This window comes from Hypomesus transpacificus, chromosome 13, assembly GCF_021917145.1.
Source record: "Hypomesus transpacificus isolate Combined female chromosome 13, fHypTra1, whole genome shotgun sequence".
NCBI lineage: Eukaryota > Metazoa > Chordata > Actinopteri > Osmeriformes > Osmeridae > Hypomesus > Hypomesus transpacificus.
In genome coordinates, this window is record NC_061072.1 from 558542 (window position 1) to 577381 (window position 18840).

At 43.7% G+C, this 18840-nt stretch overlaps 1 protein-coding gene across 2 annotated transcripts in view; it reads left to right on the forward strand.

Annotated features, from left to right (window-relative positions):
* The window catches only part of kansl1a (KAT8 regulatory NSL complex subunit 1a), a 20642-nt gene continuing 1802 nt past the window's right edge, over positions 1-18840 (forward strand). Inside the window, exons 1-15 of one of the 2 annotated variants that reach the window (XM_047031846.1) lie at positions 1-62; positions 843-916; positions 4813-6319; positions 10781-10922; positions 12189-12272; positions 12413-12507; positions 12624-12774; positions 15732-15897; positions 16258-16410; positions 16884-17075; positions 17384-17538; positions 17729-17850; positions 18048-18105; positions 18219-18331; positions 18439-18691. In XM_047031846.1, the coding sequence (XP_046887802.1) occupies positions 4881-6319; positions 10781-10922; positions 12189-12272; positions 12413-12507; positions 12624-12774; positions 15732-15897; positions 16258-16410; positions 16884-17075; positions 17384-17538; positions 17729-17850; positions 18048-18105; positions 18219-18331; positions 18439-18691 (3123 nt within the window). In that variant the 5' untranslated portion in view covers positions 1-62; positions 843-916; positions 4813-4880. Of the gene's footprint in view, positions 63-842; positions 917-1877; positions 2339-4812; positions 6320-10780; positions 10923-12188; positions 12273-12412; positions 12508-12623; positions 12775-15731; positions 15898-16257; positions 16411-16883; positions 17076-17383; positions 17539-17728; positions 17851-18047; positions 18106-18218; positions 18332-18438; positions 18692-18840 lie in introns of those variants that run through there. The other variant, XM_047031845.1, reaches the window with a different exon arrangement.

Genomic DNA, 18840 nt, shown 5'->3' on the forward strand with positions numbered 1-18840 from the left:
AACGCAAGTAGGCGTGTTGTTCTCAAACCATTGACGGTTTATGAAGTGCAAGAGCTGATCAGGTAAGCAATATTTTTGTCTTATTATTTGCATCAAGTTTTATCGAGTGTGACAGCTATCACAAAACGAAAAGCGGCTGCATACACAGAATACTAATTATGTTTCACGATTAATGCGTTTTAATGTGCTGGCGACCACCAGCTAAACCAGCTAGCATAACTAGCTAGCCAACGTTGCTGGATACTAGCTCGAAGGTAATCATTGTCGACATTGACAACAGCAGCGGGAGCACTACTATAGTAATGCTAGTTGTAGCTAGTAGCTAACGTAGTTAACCTACTGTCTGTAGAAAAATTACAGAAAGATAGGGAAAATTAAAACACTGTACCACTGTACCATGTTTGAACCCCCTTACACATCCACTTCACTGTCGCCAGGTAATCTGTTTTAATGTACTGTAGCCTAGACTTCTTAACCAGCTGCAGTACAGTATAGTTAGACTAGCAAAGCTGTGAAACAAGTTGCTTGATAAACATGATGAGTAGCTACTACACTGCTAGACGATATTCACCTACAAAACTGGAGCTAGTTGCCCAGTATGACTACTATTCATGACTCAATGACTGATCTCAGTGTTTTGACTATCTACTGTAGCCAAATAATTATTAATTATTTTAAAACGGCTTTTTGCAATGTTAGATCGTTATGGTCGTTGCTGTTATTACTGTTATCACTGTTGCTGCAGTAATTTTGGGAAACGCGAGGGAAACTGTAGGTACTTTAACGTGAAGTTTGAAATTAAGTTTCCTTTCTAATTTAACATGTATTACCTTAACCTTAAGGAAAAATCTTTTGGAAATTGGACCCAGTACTTGCCAGTGCGATCCGGTGGCAACAAATGGATAACACAGTCCAGGTATGTGAACAGTTACAGTAGATTAATTTATTTTGACAATGATCGCAGTCACCTCTTTCTAAATGTACATTATTCTATGTTATTACAATACTTGAAGTACTGTCAACTCTGCCATTTATAGTCTATTGACTGTAATTAATTGTAGCTTAAACAATGTAGTTGCACAAAGCTTCTATTCACAGAATTATTTGCACATTTGAGTGGTACAAGCAACTTTTCTTCATTTACTCATAAGACTTTGCTTATTACTTAACAATATTTACTTATTGCTCATAAGATACACACCAAAAGCTAGTATTTGAACATAACAGGCTGCATGCACTGTGTTAGCACAGTACTATACATCCCTATATGCGTATGATACAAAAGCAGACACTGTAGACTTATCCCAAAAATAAGTCAAACATGTCTTCAAACACGTCAAACAATGATTGACCTTCAAATGTGTTGTTTGCCATCATAGTTGGGTGGGTGCTTGGTTTGAGCAGTTGAAATATTTCTGTCTCTTAATGTCTCATAGATTATTTGCTGTTGCATTTACATGTTGATGACTGTCTGGTTTTCGATCATTATTAGCTAATGATAAATATTTCCTTTTGTATAAGTTTTTTCCTTTACACACATTTCTTGCTTTTACACAAAGGAACACAAAATATTGGGGAATAATGCAATAACAGCTTGGAACAGGAACATATATTGCTGAAAATTGTTGATATTGGTGCCAAGATGCTTTCAACAATTCTCGATAATTATGAACACTGCATATCCATTTGTTGTAGCTAAATATAACAGGCAGATTCATGACACAGTAGTTTTGAGTCCTTTATTTTGGGAATTGAGCTTTTAATGTCATTTTTTGATCCCCATCGTGTAGTTTATGAGCTGTACTTCACTCTAGCGGCGAGTACGAGAAATGTCTCCCGCCTACAGCAACACCACCACCTCAATGTTTGTCAGAGAGTCATACTCAAATCCGAGGGAGAGGAGCTAAGCCGCCATTTTCTGAGCGTCTCTCCCTAAAACGCGAAAAAGCCTCCCAGGAAACTGGCGTTTGAGAGACTTTTGCAAACCGACGAACGGAGTTTTGGATAAGGAATTGTTGTAAAATAACCCACGTAAGAAGTTATTTGGATAAGGACCGAAATTTTTTGGCCTTGCCATGTATTAATAGCAGCGGCGAGGCGAGCTACCGCGTTAGCTGGCAAGCAAGGTGTAGTTAGTTGATTCGCCCATTGCTTGGTTCCGGAACGAATCAAACCGGCTCTGTATATTGGGGTTTTGACCAAGTTGATATATTTTTGGATATAGGAATGGCAGATTAGTATACCGTTGCCGTGTTTTGGTCATATTACTTTACATTTGCCCTCAAAAACTGCGGGGGATTGTACGCGAAATTCCCTCGGATAGTGCACTCGTCACGTGGTAGGTTCCTCCTTTTTCTTTGTTAGCAAGCTAGCATCGAAGAAGGGAATGACTTACTAAAGCTAGCGACGAGGGTTTGACACCCAACTATCAGACTATCAACTATCAGATCAGAACAGTAAACTAGCAAGCTTCAACACAAGAAAACAAATCGGTTCCAGAAACATATGCAATGCTGTACTTATAAATGAGGCCATATATCATTAACAGCTCTGTGTTTTTGCAATTTCTTAACTACATTTGTCTACCTAATGTTAGCTAGACAACGGTAGCCTACTAGCTGTGGTGTGTATGTGATATTTGGCAGTAACCATCTCGCGTTAGTTGTTATTGTGCTTGATGCACATGTCGGGCGAAGTCGCTTATAATGAAGTCGCTTATAATCTTGAATGCCGTACTAGCTACGATGGTTATCGAGACATTTGCCTGCTACTAACTTGCCCACGATAATGTTATTACATTGGTGTCTACATTGTCAACCAACGTCGCCAATAGTGCACTAAATAACCTTTAGCCAGTTTGCTAATTAGATTGACAATGTATCTCTATCGGGGTGAACTAGATTGTTCAACCACCAGTGGCGAAATATATTGCAGATTACATAGAAAATACTGTCGGTTTATTAGCTAACGTGCATAATTGTACTTTGCAAACGCATTAGCGTTTCCTAGTTGGCCAATTGATTGTATCATTGGACATGGTTGCAGATTGTTACACACATCTTCTTCTTGTTATTTGTCGTCGAACATATGCTGATTATGGTGGCGGATAAACTGTTTATTTTCGTAGCAGCTCTCATGAACTTACGTTAGTCAACACTGGGGTGCATTATTTGCATGCAGTGAGTGCAACATTAGCTAGCCAATGTCGAAGGGTTTGACTCCGAGTCTATCACGCATCTGACACTAAAATATGCAAGTAAACGTATGGTGGTGTGGTTTATGTTGGCCTGAAGTGAAACGTTCTATCTCGGATCTCGTTCTATTTGAAAACATAAATGCCATTTAATTAAATTGGACAAGGTTTGGCCTTCTATTATTGCCCTACATTCTCAGTGTTAATGGATAGACTACTTGGTTTTAAAAGTGTGTGTGTATAAAAAATTATAACACGAACAGTACCACTTTTTATATATAATGATTTATATCGTCAATGCAAACGATAGAATATTATGCGAACACAGAGTGGCTATGTCACAGCGAATGGGCGGTTTTACGTGGATGGATTGCATTGCATAATCTCCCTCGGAAATACCAACATGGCGTTGTGCGCGCTCACCAGAAACTGCGGTGAAATACTGAGCCACTTATTCATCTAGCGTGACAGATGATAGAAGCAGCAGAACGTATTTTTCAATTCTGATTTTCCCTAGAATTTAAATACATGAGTATTTCTGTGGAGTGACACATCAATTCTACGTCGGCCTTTTTGATTGCCAGTCAAAAACGTTACATAATTACGATTAAGGCTGCAAGTCATTGAATGCAAGTTATGAGGTGTTAATGTATGTCATTTAAAATAACATGGGAAGTTGTGACATGTTTCGTGCCATTATGTGGACAACTTTCCTTGCTTATGAGCCTCTATGATACTGGTGTGACTGCTCAGTAGGGCACATGCAAGGCAGTAGGTTTTGAATAATTTGCATTGTCTTGCCATCCTTTTGTAATACATCCCTTGAATTCAGTGGTTACAGAATTTGTTGAAGCGCTCCGGAAGAGGGTTAATCTGTGAAGGCCACCTTGTTGGTACAGGTATGAGTGTAGTTGGATGTTCAGTTACATTTCCTGTTGGGTATGTTTGTAGGTTTGTCACCTTCACCCCAAGGTCAAGGAGTGTGCACATTTTCACAATTAAATCAAACAAGGCAGCAGAAGGAGGTATATGCTTGAAAATCCTCTCTGGGGATTGTTTTTGAATAAGTATTTTGTCGGTTGCTTATAGTGAAGTAACAGTTTTTATTTCTTCTTATTCCCATTTCACAGAATTCTTGCATGCACAAAGACAGTCAGCTACCACATAAAATGACAGTCCTGTTAAGTGTTGTGGTTCAGACCTGCTCCTTACCTAGGGACATGGTCTGGCTGAGTACAGGCTATTTTACTGCATTTGTTAGCTCTGTTTTTATTTTTGCTTTACTATGACAAAATTACTTTCCACGTGTCCTGCTCAAGGCAGGTGGATTTTGCTTATGTTTCCAAACTATTTTAGATTTTCAGGCAGAAAACAGGCAAGCTTTACTGAAAGGCCTGGTCTAAAGTGTTGTCAATACATAAATGGAGTCCATGTAATTTTTATTGGTGATTGGTCCCAGATATTGGGAGTTTGTGTTAAATGATTGGGTTAATGATGGGATCTGTTTTAAAAGACAGTGGTAGCTCATCCCAATCATAACAGCATTCTCTATCAAATGTGTTATTGATGACGGACCTTGTTTCATGTATCTCCCAACCCTCTTCCTGTCTCTTTCTCAGGCTGTCCTCTGGTGGGGCAGTAAGCGGGTGGTGTGGAGCAGGCTGCGGTGCCCGTCTCTCTGCACTGCATGGCTGCGATGGCGCCCGCTCTCACCGACGCCCCAGCCGAAGCTCACCACATCCGCTTCAAACTGGCTGCCCCGTCCTCCAGCCTCTCACCGGGCAGCGCAGAGAACAACGGCAACGCCAGCAACATACTTATCCACAGCAACGGCACCACAGTCAAGCGCAAGACCTCTGCCGGCGAAGAACGTTCCCTGGACTTCTGTGGCGGTAACAAGAACCAGGAGCAGCAGCAGCCACAGCAGCTCCATCACCCAGACTCCGTGCCCCCAGCCTCTACCCTAGGCAAGCTCCAACCGTTGGTGGCCTCTTACTTGTGCTCTGATGTGACACCTGTCCCTTCCACTAAGGAGTCCATTAAACTGCAAGGTGTTCTCATCAAACAGTCCGTGCTGAAAAGCCACGGTATCCTGCCCAGCTCCCTGTTTAACGGCGGAGATTTCCTGTTGAGAAAGCGACAGACCTTTGAACTTTCGGGGGGCCAGTTGAAGAGCCTCATGAGTGGCAGCACTAACAGCGGGAGCCAGTCCATGGCACCTGTCAACGGGCTCGCCAAGAAATTGGCGATGTCCGGCGCTGGCTGCATGGTGGCGTTGAACGGCAACAAGCCCTCTGCCTCGGCAAGCGACTCTCAGCCTCTGGCACCATCCCTGGACTCCAAGGCCCTGATGGGAACCCTTTCGGGGCATGTTCTTCTAAAGGGAAACTTAAAACAAAAGCATTCCTCAGGGGGTTCTCAGAGTGCAGAAGGAAACAACTTGCAATTGCTCTCGCCTCTCTCTACTACGCCTTCCCTCTCTTCCCACTGCAAGGCTCAGCCCGATGAGCAGTTGGACTCTGAGCGTGAAGTGGCTCATTTGGATACACTTACAAATCCAACACAGGTGTCTGTGACCAATGAGGAGAATTCTGGAAACGTCCAGCAGGGTTCACCAACACGTTCACCCACATCACCGTTTCATCCCCTCTCCTCCACCACCTCCTCCCTGGGCAGCCTTGATGCCCAGGTGAGGGAGCGCACGCTGCTCAGCGGCAGTCGCCAGGGCGAGATCGAGGGCCGTCTGTGGCAGCTCCGTAAACGCCTTCAGGTGGTTCAGGCCAAGCAGGTGGAACGGCACCTCCAGCACCAGCTGGGCGGCTTTTTGGATTCTGCCCTCGGCCGGGCGCCGGATGCCAGCCGCAGAACGGAGGCTGGTGCCCCCTCAACGACCGCGTGGAGGACTGGCCGGCACTTCTCCAGCCCCGGGGACAGCCTAGGTCGATTCATAAAGAGCGGCTCCATGCCTTCTGAGCTGCAGAGGCTCTACCTCAGCGGCACAGCCAACCTGCGTTCGTCCGAGCACGCCTTTGACTCGGACGTGACGGAGAGCAGTTCTGGGGGGGACTCTGACCTGGAGGAGGAGGAGCTGAGCAGAGTTGACATTGAGCAGCGACACGTCAAAATGTAAGTGTCAGCACTTGCTGAGTGTTAGGACTTTGTTTGGATTAGGGATATGGCTAGTCGTGGTGTTATGAACCGGCCAAACAACCTGAAAGCGGTACAACCCGCTTGGACATCCAGCTATGCGTAAATTAGGAAAGGCTCACAATACCTCCCTTCTGCAGAATAACTGCATCCAAGGTTCATCCTCCGCCTCAAGCAAAACATGTAATCTTCCTAATCTGTTTATCTGTCCGAAGGCAGCAAAATAGGACTGTAGTAGATGGAGAGGTGAGATTATAGTTTTTGCTTATGTGGCACAGGAGAATTATATCATGGTTTTACAGTGGATCTCTCAGTTGCCACAAAAAAGTCCCTGCTTTTCCAGTTCTACTGTTTATTTGCTCTCAAAGCCAGCAGGTGCTAATCGCAATTAGAGATGCCTTATTTCACTCCATGCTTGGATTTAACTCAATGGTAAGGGGCAGATGTGCCAGTTGATAAGAGAGCCTTCATCTTTGAAAGCCTCTACAGTTAAAACATTCAGCGTAAAAGCTCAACAACAGTACTCATTGTAAGGCTGAAGCAAAGCAAGCAGGTGCCCAAATAATAACTGATGTTTTGGTTTGAAATGAAACAAGGGAACGAAGGGGGTTTCATACAGAAGGTGTCAGTTTCAGATATTTTGTTTTTGCTGTCTTCAGTGTTTACATTACCAGAGACTCGCAGATGTATTCCTTGTTTGACTGAAAGCCCTTCATTGCTGCATTAGAACATTTGAAAGCAAAAATAGATCGCCAGCTGGGTTAGTAGCATTAATGGACTTGCTGACTTGTGTAGGGTTTGTAGATGATTAACAAAAGCAGTTTAGAACTGTGATTTTACAGCCTTTGTCGTTGCCTTTGGACCATTGACCTAAATATCCTTGCAGTCATACAGAGAGCTAGACAGAAGGCTGGGGTACTAGCGCATCCTTCATATTATTTTTAGACAGGTTTAGGTGGACACAAACTGTAACATCCTACTTTCATGTGCTCATGTATTGGTGATAGAAAACTATGTTGAGATTGTGTTTTCTGGTACAGTGAAACAGTACTAAAATATTACAATGGAAGGATGCAGCATACTGTTGGACAGCTGTGTTCATTTTCAGGGACAGTTATTACTTAACCCACACAGCTTACTATCAAATTTATCTTATGTTTTTGAGACCACTGGTATTTGACTTACACCTGCTTTAAATTATTGTCAATTTTGAGAAATGGAAGGTTAACTTGAAGTCCTAAATTGGCAGAATTAATTTAATTAGCCTGTGTTCTGGATGCTGTTTCTAACAACTCTAATGAGTGATCTAATTATTGGTGGCTATCTAAGATGTGTGTGTGTGTGTGTGTGTTTCAGTGCTGTGGGAACCTAAATATCAGTGAAGAGACAGATGTTTTAGCTGACTTTAAGGTGTACTGTAGTCATAAAGCCTTTTAAATTAGGTTGATCCTGCAATTACATCTCAAGAACCTCACTTCATCTGATTCATAAAAACAAGTACCGTTAGAAAAGTCTTTTTTTTTAATCAGCTGACCACTTGGCTGAGTCATGTCATAGTTTAGAATTACTCTGCAGCCTAGTAGCCGTGTTTTGCTTTGCGACTTTTCCTCTCTGTCTGTGTGTGTGTAAATGTTCCCGTCCTGTTGGATACATCTGGATTTGTTTAGCTCGGCCGAGTTCCCCCTGAACATGAACCCATGGCGTTACATAACCCCTCTTTACGTAATCAGTGCAGCTCTCTTTTTGAGCTCTCACACCCCACACCACCTTCCTCTATTCTTCATGTAGCTCCCAAGCACCAGGTCCTGTTCACACTTCCTCTAAAGATAGAAGGAGTTTACAGGCAGTGTAAAGCCCAAAACACACAAATCAATGGGTGAACCACACTCTGCTGGTTTGGTGTGATGACCCATTTGGCCTACGTTATAGAATGACAGGATCTGTGGCCAAAAAGCTTTGCTGGTTTTCAATTAGTGGTGAGAGTCATCAATATGGTATAATAACCCATATTCTGTTAAATTTCTTTGCATTATAAACCCGCATGCTCAAGAGTATGAAACGTTAAAAAAAGAGAAATCGAATGTGACTTACTCTTGAATCAATTATTGATTAAGGCGTGCAAGTTTACCATGCCAGCTTTTTCTTTTTGTGCATGCCCGTTTTGTTCAAAGAAAGTGTAATGTGCACACTGCATTTGAATGATTTAAGATGATGTTTTGTCCAACTCAAGCACTGAATCAACGTCCTCATGGCTGGCATGCCTGCATCATTCCTGTTCATCTTTTGTGGCTCTAATTCAAATTCTCCCACTTTCTCAAATCGGTATACCCTAATTACATTTCTAATGTTCTGAGAACAAAAATGAAAAGACTATCATGTCTTTGTAGTTTTCAGATTGTATGCACTGATAATCAATAATACCCGTTTTTTGTTGTGATGGTAACTTGTTTCTGTTTTAGAAGTCTACTTTAACTGCCTTTTTGTGTTTGATCGTAAATGAGTTAGCATGAATGGAAACTAAAGATTTCATACTTTTTTTTTTGTGGTTTTGCCTTGTGGAAACATTTACAAAATGTTACTTTATTTCTCAAAATGCAGTCTGGTATAGCAGTATGATGGGCTATAAGTTAACGTGACGACATTGCTAAAAAGGAAGCCCATCCATTTATATGTTCAGCCAAAAAGAGATGTAAGAAAAGGAATTGGGCGAGGGGAGTTGAACTGAGAAAACGCCGTTGCAAGGTTTACCTGCGGAGGCTAGCGTTGACATGGTGGCTCGTAATGACTGGGGCAGGTGAGAACAATGTTGGTGTAGCAACATGGGGGGGGGGGGGCTATGGAATGTCATTGTTTTGACTAGTGAGCCAATATTTATGTAAATATTAGAAATAGCAGGAATCCTGGGAAAATCTGTATTGTGCATCAGCCAGTCTGGATCCATATGTGTGCATGCTCCTTTCCCCCCCCTCAAAGCAGTCAGCAATGAGTGAATCCAGCAAAGGGAAGCAAATAGTGTAAAGACCTGCCTGTCTGTGCAGCTATAACAACGACCCAATCCATGCAAGTCACTTTCTCTGGTAAACTTGCGTCCCACTTCTAGTCTTGAGCCTATTGGCTTTGCAGGATATTGAACAAGTATTTTTGGCGGTGTGCTGTTGGTATTGACACCGTTTTTTTCTCCCTCTTTCTGGTATATCGGTGCATGGTACCATGTGGCATATGCTGTGTCTATAGAAGTGGTATGTTTGGGAATGTGCTGACGAGGAGAAAATGAGGTAGTGAGTGTTGGTGCTTTGTGCCGGAAAGGGGGGAGGATGGTGTGTGAAGACGAGTCCATCTATATCCATTTATCCAGATTTCATACACACACACACACTTGATTCCTCACACTCATTGTGCCTATGCCCTTAAACTACACATCGTAGTTACAGCTGTGTTTGCAGTACTAGCATAGACATGAGCAAGTGACCTCATAGCTTTTTTTAGTTTGCGCGTGGGCGTTCTTCATGTTATTGAATTACTGATTAATTAAATATTTTACCTCTTTGTGTATATAGTGTTAAAATGTCGGTATTTGATTTAAGATTAACTTTTTTTAAGGTACTGTTAACCAGTGAGCAATTTATCAACAGTGCTTGTTTTCAATGTCAAATCATCCAGGCAACCAAATGTATAAAGCACTTTCCCAAATGTCAATCACTACACAATCCTAAATTAAGTGAAAGGCTGGGTGCAACCCAATGCAGTGGATCCTGTGAGCTACGTTTTTTCCCCCTGTATTCTTTAGCTTCCACAGGGACACATACAGATGAAAAAGTGGATTGATTAAGGGATCAGACATCCCAGCATCATATCAAAACAGGTAGCTTGGGATCTGTCTACTGTCGCAGGAAAACATTTAGTTATGGCTGCCACAGACTGAACCAATTTAGTGTCAGACTATTGGTCTGAGCCTTGTGCACCATACTACTGCCCAACCCCCCACGTTAGCCCAAAATTGCTTTTTAAGTCTTGCTTGCATTTCTAGACCAGACGGGCTTCCTTACAATATCCCCTCATACCAACTTGCTGGCTTTTTCATGGGGGTAAAGCATGGAAAAGGGTAGGGCAAACCTTTGTGCCTTCAGTGTTTTCATAGTTATATTTGAGGGAAGTTTTACATCTCCTATTGGTACTGGGGTATATATACAGTAGTATAAGAGCAGGCTTTTCCCCTCTGTGGTGTTGCATTTTTAAATGGCAGTATATTGTTAGTAAGGTTTAAGTAGTTAAAGCTGTACATTACACCAGCTTGGAAAGAACACGTGGAAATGTCAGGCATTGATTTTTCATTGAAAATGTGGTTGTCTCCCGCAGGTTGCCTATTTTCTTTCGATCAATATGAAATTGTGTGTTGAGGTGTGTCATGCATGTGATGGTACATTATTGTGTGTGTTTTAGATGGAAGAGGGCAGAGAGTCGATACACGTTGGAAAGGGCCTCCATCATCAGCCACTGGAACTGGCTTCAAGCCCACATATCAGACCTGGAGTACCGCATCCGGCAGCAGACAGACATTTACCGGCAGATTCGCTCCGGCAAGGTCGGTGTCAGTCGCATTTTTTTTATAGGGTGCATGCTTACCTTAATGACATAAAAGGGAAAGTTCACCGCCTAAAATGTTTTCCTCCGATCTGCAGTGCTATTATTTATCCTTCTAGATTGTGGAGGTGTTGCCGAGGTTTGGAAATATTGGCCGTATAGATGGAACAAGATGGCACTCAGCTTGTGGTGCTCATAGCAGTGTTTCCCACAGATTAGAGATCTATTGTGGCGGGGAGGGGTGGGGGTTGTCAGACCGAGGGGGGGGGGGGGGGGGAATAATTCCTTCGTTAATAATTCGTTATACAGTTAATTTGTTAATAATTTGTAACATTAAATATTAATCCAAAATGATTCACACCTTCACAAATTAACAACAACTAACATATCATTTCTGCATTATGCATGTAGCAACGCTAGTGCTAAACAACTATTTAACTGGTCGGCTCCATGACGCCGAGTAAGTAGCTAGCTCTTGAGACTTCTCACCAAAAGAACAAAGGGGAAACTTCGAGTACTGTAAGTCGCTCTGGATAAGAGCGTCTGCTAAATGACTAAATGTGAGTAAGGTACCTAGCGAAAAGTAGCCTCAACTTTCCTCGACTTTTAGCTACGGCACTAATGCTGAAGGCTCGCTGATGTAGCTGTCGGTCTTACTAGAACGGCGTATGTATCCATTGTTGCTAACGTGTGCTGACGTTGTGACTGTGTGCATTTGTGGGAAAGACGCATGAGTGACAGAGAGACGGAGGGAGAGCAGGGGAAAGGAAATGCAGCTGAACGAATACGCTGCGTGTTTTAACCTAAATAGCGATAAAAAAATGTTTTACGAAACGCAATGTGTGGCGGCCGGTGTTGATTCTGTGGCGCACCGCCACAAATTAGTGTATGTGTGGGAAACACTGCATAGTGCCAAAAACGAAAAACTCAACCGCAGTGTATTTTCTAGAAATCCTGACCCGGTTACTCAAGATAATCCTTAGACCTTGTTGTAAGCACTTTTATGTAGGAACTTTCTTCTGCTACCAAACTACACCCGCCAACTGTGTACTGTGCGGTCAGACAGAAGGTGGGTGAAGTTTGGGATAGATATTGCTGTTTTTGGGCACGTTGAGAACCACAAGCCGAGTCCCATCTTTATGGCCGATATCTCCAAAACTTGGCGAGACACAATTTAAATATGTAAATAGCACTACAGGTAGTAAAAATGCTTTCTTCAGCAAAACTGTCTTGTCTTTGGAGTTAAGGTTTGATGTGATTTTCTCAGGGCTCTGTGGAGTTGGGAGGCTTGCCCCCCAGCACCCTGGTCGTAGGTGGGGTGGAAGTCAAGACGGAGCCTGTAAGCTCGCAGGTAAGAACACACCGCTGTAGTTGTTTTGTTTGTTATTTTGCCAATATATTCATATTCATTCATGCTATTTGGTTTTCAAAATCATATAAACCACGTATGGCATGTGTGGTCATAGACAAGCTTTCTTCCCCTCTTGGCAGGATGATGGTTCAGAGCGTCTGGAGCACACGGTGAACACCCACGAGCCTGGGCCTTGGAGGGGTCAGAACGGAAGGCCAGTCAACGGAATCAATAGGTGGGACCTGCTGCATTTATCAGACCTTGTGATGATATTGGAAAACTTACAATGAAACTCTTCATTGTAAGGGGTTTATCATGGCTCTTACAACTTGTCACATGTCCTTCATTTAGGGTGGCTGAGAGCATAGACCAGAAGCCTGGCACCAAACACCAACCCGTACCTTACGACAGCTCCTGTGTGGCTGCCCGCACACGGCCCTTACTTTGCTGCAAGCGACGTCGGCTTGTTCACCCCACCACTGTCCCTAACCTAAACGGAAAGGTGAGTGTGCAAATGCATCTTTTAGTTTTATTACCACATACCTGGAATATCAGCCAAAAGAATACTTGGTTTGCCATCGGCCAGGATGTCCCTGTAGTACAGTACAACCCTCTACAATGCAAGAAAATCACTCGCATAGGCGACCAAATCTCATGCTGTGCGACTAAAAATCATCTTTAATTAGCCAATGGATAGTACATTTTTCAATTTCACTCGCCTGTGACTGAGTTAAAGGCAAATAATAAGTTTAGCGCAGATTTCAATGACGCACCGTTGCTTGACTGCGAGTTAACATGATTGGCTGCTATGACAACAGACGTACAATTAGTTATTTTGCTGCTGCTCAACAACAAAAATGGAGATTGCCAAAGTAACGGAAAGTTGCTAGATATGATGCTTGTCGCTAGATTTTTTGTCACTAGGGAAGGTAAAACGCTACACTACCTCTATCGCTTTGTCTCACAAAAAGATTGACTTGATTTTACGGCACTCGTCACTCACAAAGAGATGGATGCAAACAAGCTACAATTCTAGTCTGAGCAGAAAAAACGTAATACTTTTTTGTTTGTTATCAAGACAATTTAAGATTACTGTTCCTTGTTCAGATTATTATTGCTCTGCTAATCAACTCTGCCATCTGCGAAAGAGCCTTCAGTGCCCAAAAGATAATAAAATCAGATGTCTGTAGCAGTCTCACATCCTCACGCCTTTCAGACCTGATCCTTGTTTCAACAGAAGGCCCAGAGCTTCAGCAGTAGGCCTATGAACGATTGTCAGCACTTGAGGTGGCTGAAGTCAAGTAGCAAGAGGAAGCCATTTGCTAATAAATGGTAGATTAAATCCATATGCAATTTAAAGAATAATTCAGACAGATCATGTACTTCCATTGTTCATGCATTTAAAGGGGCGGTTGACTGTTTTTTGGGGGTATTTCACACTGTTCCTTAAGGTCTCCGAATAGGGTATGTAACATTTGTTGGGTTGAAAATGGCCCGGGTGCTGTTCTATGCCCCCTGATAGATCCTCTGAAATGTTCCCGAGAAAAAACACTAGCTTTTCTCTTTTTATGGTATGCTCATTAATATTTAGATAAGCTGCGCGCTGATTGGTTGGTTTTCAACGAGTGAAGCTGGGGAGCAAAAACGCAACACGGCCAACAGCAGCACACGCTGAAACACAGAAGTTGGAGACTTGAAATAAAAACACGCAAATAAATCTATTGTGTGTACACAACACTGTTTTCAAGAGAGTGATTACATATCATTTGAAATGATAACATTACTTGTTTCCACTTCTGTATTTGAAGCAAACTGGATTGACTTAGGTGGGTAGAACGTTAGGCTACAGCTTAGCAACCAAACCATATTGTGATTCTACTCGGCTTCAGTTAGCTAGCTGAAACGTTGATTCATGTTCCTGACTTTCATTCAAATAAATAACCTGTGTAATGTAAATCTACAATTCACGATGCATGTTTGTCATGTTATTTTTCAGCAAGATATCTAGAGCTAGCTAACTGAAGCCGAGTAGAATCACGATATGGTTTGGTTGCTAAGCTGTAGCCTAATGTTCTACCCACCTAAGTCAATCCAGTTTGCTTCAAATACAGAAGTGGAAACAAGTAATGTTATCATTTCAAATGATATGTAATCAATCTCTTGAAAACAGTGTTGTGTAGACACAATAGATTTATATTGCAATGAGCATACGGTCAGAACAGCACCTCTTTCCAGGTTCAGCTTCCTAGCAAATCCTGCTTGAAATTGTCCAAGGTTGTCAAAACTGTCTTGGGTGAAATGTTCAAAGCATATGAATGATTGAGTGTCGAACTTCGCCGGGATCTTCTCATAGACAACAGCAGCCATGCCTGTCGAATGTTTGGCTCCTTGGGAAGACTGTGAGTGTTAGCCTTCCCTGTACAGCCTGGAACACAGCATTTACGACCGTGGTCCATTTTCAATATCCTTGTTATAATTCAAAACGTTCTTCTTTGTAATTCCTTACAAGTAGCCTACACAGAGCAGCGCGCAGCTGAACTAGTATCGGAGATAGACACTACCTCGGGCTGGTCTGGATGTAAATTTTGGGCCTTGACAAAGATACAGACCAGAGCCAAAAAGGGCGGTCCCCCGTCCTACGTCACACCGGTGGCTTTGTTGAAAAGCTAGCGTTTTACAGCCAAATGTTTTCTTTTTGAGATTTGCATAGGAAAGAGTTGTCAATGGACTTTGATATTCACTGTATGTTCATTTTACCCACCGAACTGTCGTTATTCAACTATGACAAGGTAAAATTGGTTTTGCAATCAATCGCCCCTTTAATGTAAAAAGTCTGGCGAGTAAAATAAAAAATGTACTAGCCAATGGCAACTCAAGCTTCATTGTGTCCGTAGAGGGTTAGAGTATATCATCAACATTATAAATAATTTATTTTGTATTTATTTACTTGATGTTTAGATATAACCCTTTAGTCAAGGTGAAATGAAAGTATTTTCAATCACATCCCTGAATATAATGTTCTCTCATTTAACAATATGTGCCAACCAAAAAAAGACAGAAATGCATTTCTTTGTTTTCTAAAATCCCCCCAAAATGTATTTCTGTAAAACGAAATGACAAGTGCTTATGTAAGCATGTACCAACCAATTTCAACATATCATGACATCATCCATCAATCTTCAACATTTAGCTGCACAGAGCTTGTGTAGATTCTCCTGAAGATGATGTAGCTGGCAACAGTATGATACGTCTGTGTTTGGAGTGTTCACCACGGCCAAATCAAATTCCTCCCAACGTTACGCACCGCCTCTCCTTTTTCACTTTTCACACAAAACGGAAGTTAGATTCTCCTGAAATGCAGTTTCATCTTGACTTTAAACCTCGTTTGCTTGCCATCTTGGAACAAACCAACATCTAGTCCTGTGTTTTAACCCTGAGGCTGTCCTCTCCTCCTTCCAGGCCCAAAGAAGCAACAGCATACAGTGTACCTGCAGGGTGAACATAGCCTGCGTGACGTGTGGCGGTCGGCCGACGTCCAGGGAAAACCCCCAGTATGACCTCCCCACGCTGGAGCGCCTCTCCCGTCTGGACACTGGTGTCCACCCCATCCTCTCCTTCTCTGACGGTGAGCCTCCAGCCGTAGCGTTTGTGCCTACGTCTCTCCTGTCCTTCTCATGAACTGAAAAGAAAGGATTTGAAGGTGAAATTACAAATGCATGTTTTCTGTCCCGCTCCAGTTTCTCTACTGGGGAGGAAATTCAACGTGGAATTTGTTACTCCTCCGCACTTAAATTTGTACTTGTAGATTGGATAATTGCCACCACCCTCCTCTTCATGACGATTCTGTGTAAAAAAACTATAAAAAAAACTACAGTATTGTCTGTCAAGGTTTTGTTTTGATAATGAATCGTTTTCCAAATTCTCGGCATCATCTAAATGGCTTGTTGCTCCCTTCTCCACATGTGCCTGTCTACCTCGTCCTCAGACGTGTGTGTAGGCTTGCGTCTGCAGCAGGTGCTGAAGAGCCAGTGGCCGAGCAAGGCCCTGGAGAGGAGCAAGCCCTTGAAGAAGCTTGCCCTCAAACACAAACTCTCCTCCAAAGACAAGCACAAGTTCTCCAACTCGCTCATGGCAGTCAGTAAGTACACATGCCTAGGCATGCCCATTTGCAAGCTTTCAATAGAAATACCGCACTCTCTTAAGGGTACAATGGGTAAGATTATTTTGATTTATTTATTTATTTTGAGCCCCCTAAAGAGCAGTAAGCTAATTAGTTATTTAGCAACACAGACAGCTCAGTGCCAGTAGAATTGTCCATTCCAAATTTGGAGCGGCCCTCTACTTTCCTTCAATCACTTTGTTCCAACAATTTTGTTCCAGCCAATTGGCGAGGCAAGCCTTTCTCCTTGGTTTATTTTATGAAAGCACTTTTAATCCAACTCAATCTGAAGGACCTGCTGGCAGCTTAAGCTGTTTCTTTCAGTATCGTGACACACAGGCACACCAGAATATCATGCCGTATCAGGATATCACATGTAATACTCGGATAACACCGATGAAGCGCCCACCCTCCTACCCATGACAGAGCCCCTCACCGTCGTCTCTCCACAGGGCTAGGTCATTACAAGAGCCGGACGGAGAAGTCGCAGAGGCAACAGCTAGACGGCGGTGTGGGTGGCGCGGCCCGCCTGGATGGCCACTATAAGGTCGATCGCCTCCAGGCCCTCTCGTCTCCCGCAATGCCTTACGACAAGAGCTACAGTCGAAAGAGGTTCCGCGAGCAGTCGCTGGACAAGAGTGACTGTGAGTCACCTAAAACTTTTTTAGACTGAGACGTGATATAAAAATCAAATTTAAAAACTGCAGGAACTTAAGTCCTTAGTGAGTGGGGGGGGGGCAGTGATATATTCAAATATTTTGTGGTTACTTCCTCATTGGTTTGGTTATATTTGTTTATTACTAAATCTGTATAGCGGAAATGTACTTTAGAATAACGCAATGGACGCACAGTGTGAGGATACACAAGCTACAGCAATCTGGCTTAGTTTGGTTGTACACACTTGAAACTGTGGGATTTTAATGAGTGATCTCTCTCTCTCTCTCGTGGGCAGCCTCTCTGAAGCTGTTCCTGGACTCTGGGAGCCCCTGCTCATCGCTAGCCAGCCTGCACTCCTCCATTCACAGCCCCCTGACCCGCCAGCTATCCACCTCCTCCGAGAGCAACACCCCCCTGGGCCCCAACAGCCAGAGTGTCCCCAACACACCTGTATGCACCTTTTCTGCAGAACTTCTGCAATATATTTTCCCCTCAGTCATCTGATATTGGTATTTAATTACCGGGCTGTGCCGTTCTTTGCGGTTGATGTCTTTTTTTAAAAGGATTTATTGTCAAGGATGTGGAAAAAGCATGGGTGTGCCTGGTGACTGAACCGGTTTGTGTGAATGTCTTCCTCTAGCAACCCATCAAGAGGAGGCGAGGAGAGAGCTCCTTCGACATCAACAACATTGTGATCCCCATGTCTGTGGCTGCCACGACCCGCGTGGAGAAGCTGCAGTACAAAGAGATCCTCACACCCAGGTGACCATCCTGACCACCATGCCTCCACTAGGCCCCGATGATCAGTCACGGGGCGGAGAAACGTTCGAACCACCGTCACAATGGTGGTAGACATGACGCTAACGCTAGCAAACTGAGCATGATTGTTTGAATGGGTGATTGTACGATGCCGACACTTCTCAGAAGGCTCACGTTTTTTTTTTACTTCCGATTTCCAGTTGGCGTGAAGCCGATGTTTTCTCCCAGCCCATGGCCGAGGAGGAAGACGACAACGAGGTAACGTCTTTTCCCTGCCCCTGTTTCAGCTGGTCAGCTTATCGCTGTTGCGTGCTGTGGGCTAGGTGACGTTTTTTTTTTAAAACACGCCTTGTTTTTGTGCCAACGTGCAGATGGAGGATCTGTCTGACGCAGCCTTCACACAGCTCCACCAGCCCTGCGAGGACCAGGAGCGCTCTCGCTGGACCTGGATGGCCCTGGCCCCGGCCAAGAGGAGGGGTAGCAGGTACGCAGCACCCTTTTTAGGGGCTCAATATCCCGTTCCACACCCCATGTTCAATGGTATATCAGGGATCACTGGCCACTAAGACCCACACCTCTTTGATTCCCCAGGTCATACAAATCCGTCGACGGGCGCACCACCCCACTGCTCTGTGGAACCAACCCCCCCACACCACAGCCAGCCTCCCCAGACCCGGGCCACTGCCCTCTGCTCCACGAATACAGTTACGCACCCTCACCCATGAGCCCACCCAGCCCCGACGCCACCTCCAACCCTCACACACCGTGCTCGCGGGACTCGCAGCGCCTGCCTTCCAGCGAGGACACTCGCTGCTCCACTCCTGACTTCACCTTTGAGGAAAGGGTATGTCCTGGCCAGCTCTTGAATCTTCTTTGTGCCATTCATTGGTGTTGGTTGAAGATTTCCATTGTGAGAGAAGTTCATCATAGATGCAATTGTATGGATGATTTTGTTGGTTGTGGCGTCTTGACATTTTTTTCGATGGGGGGTGG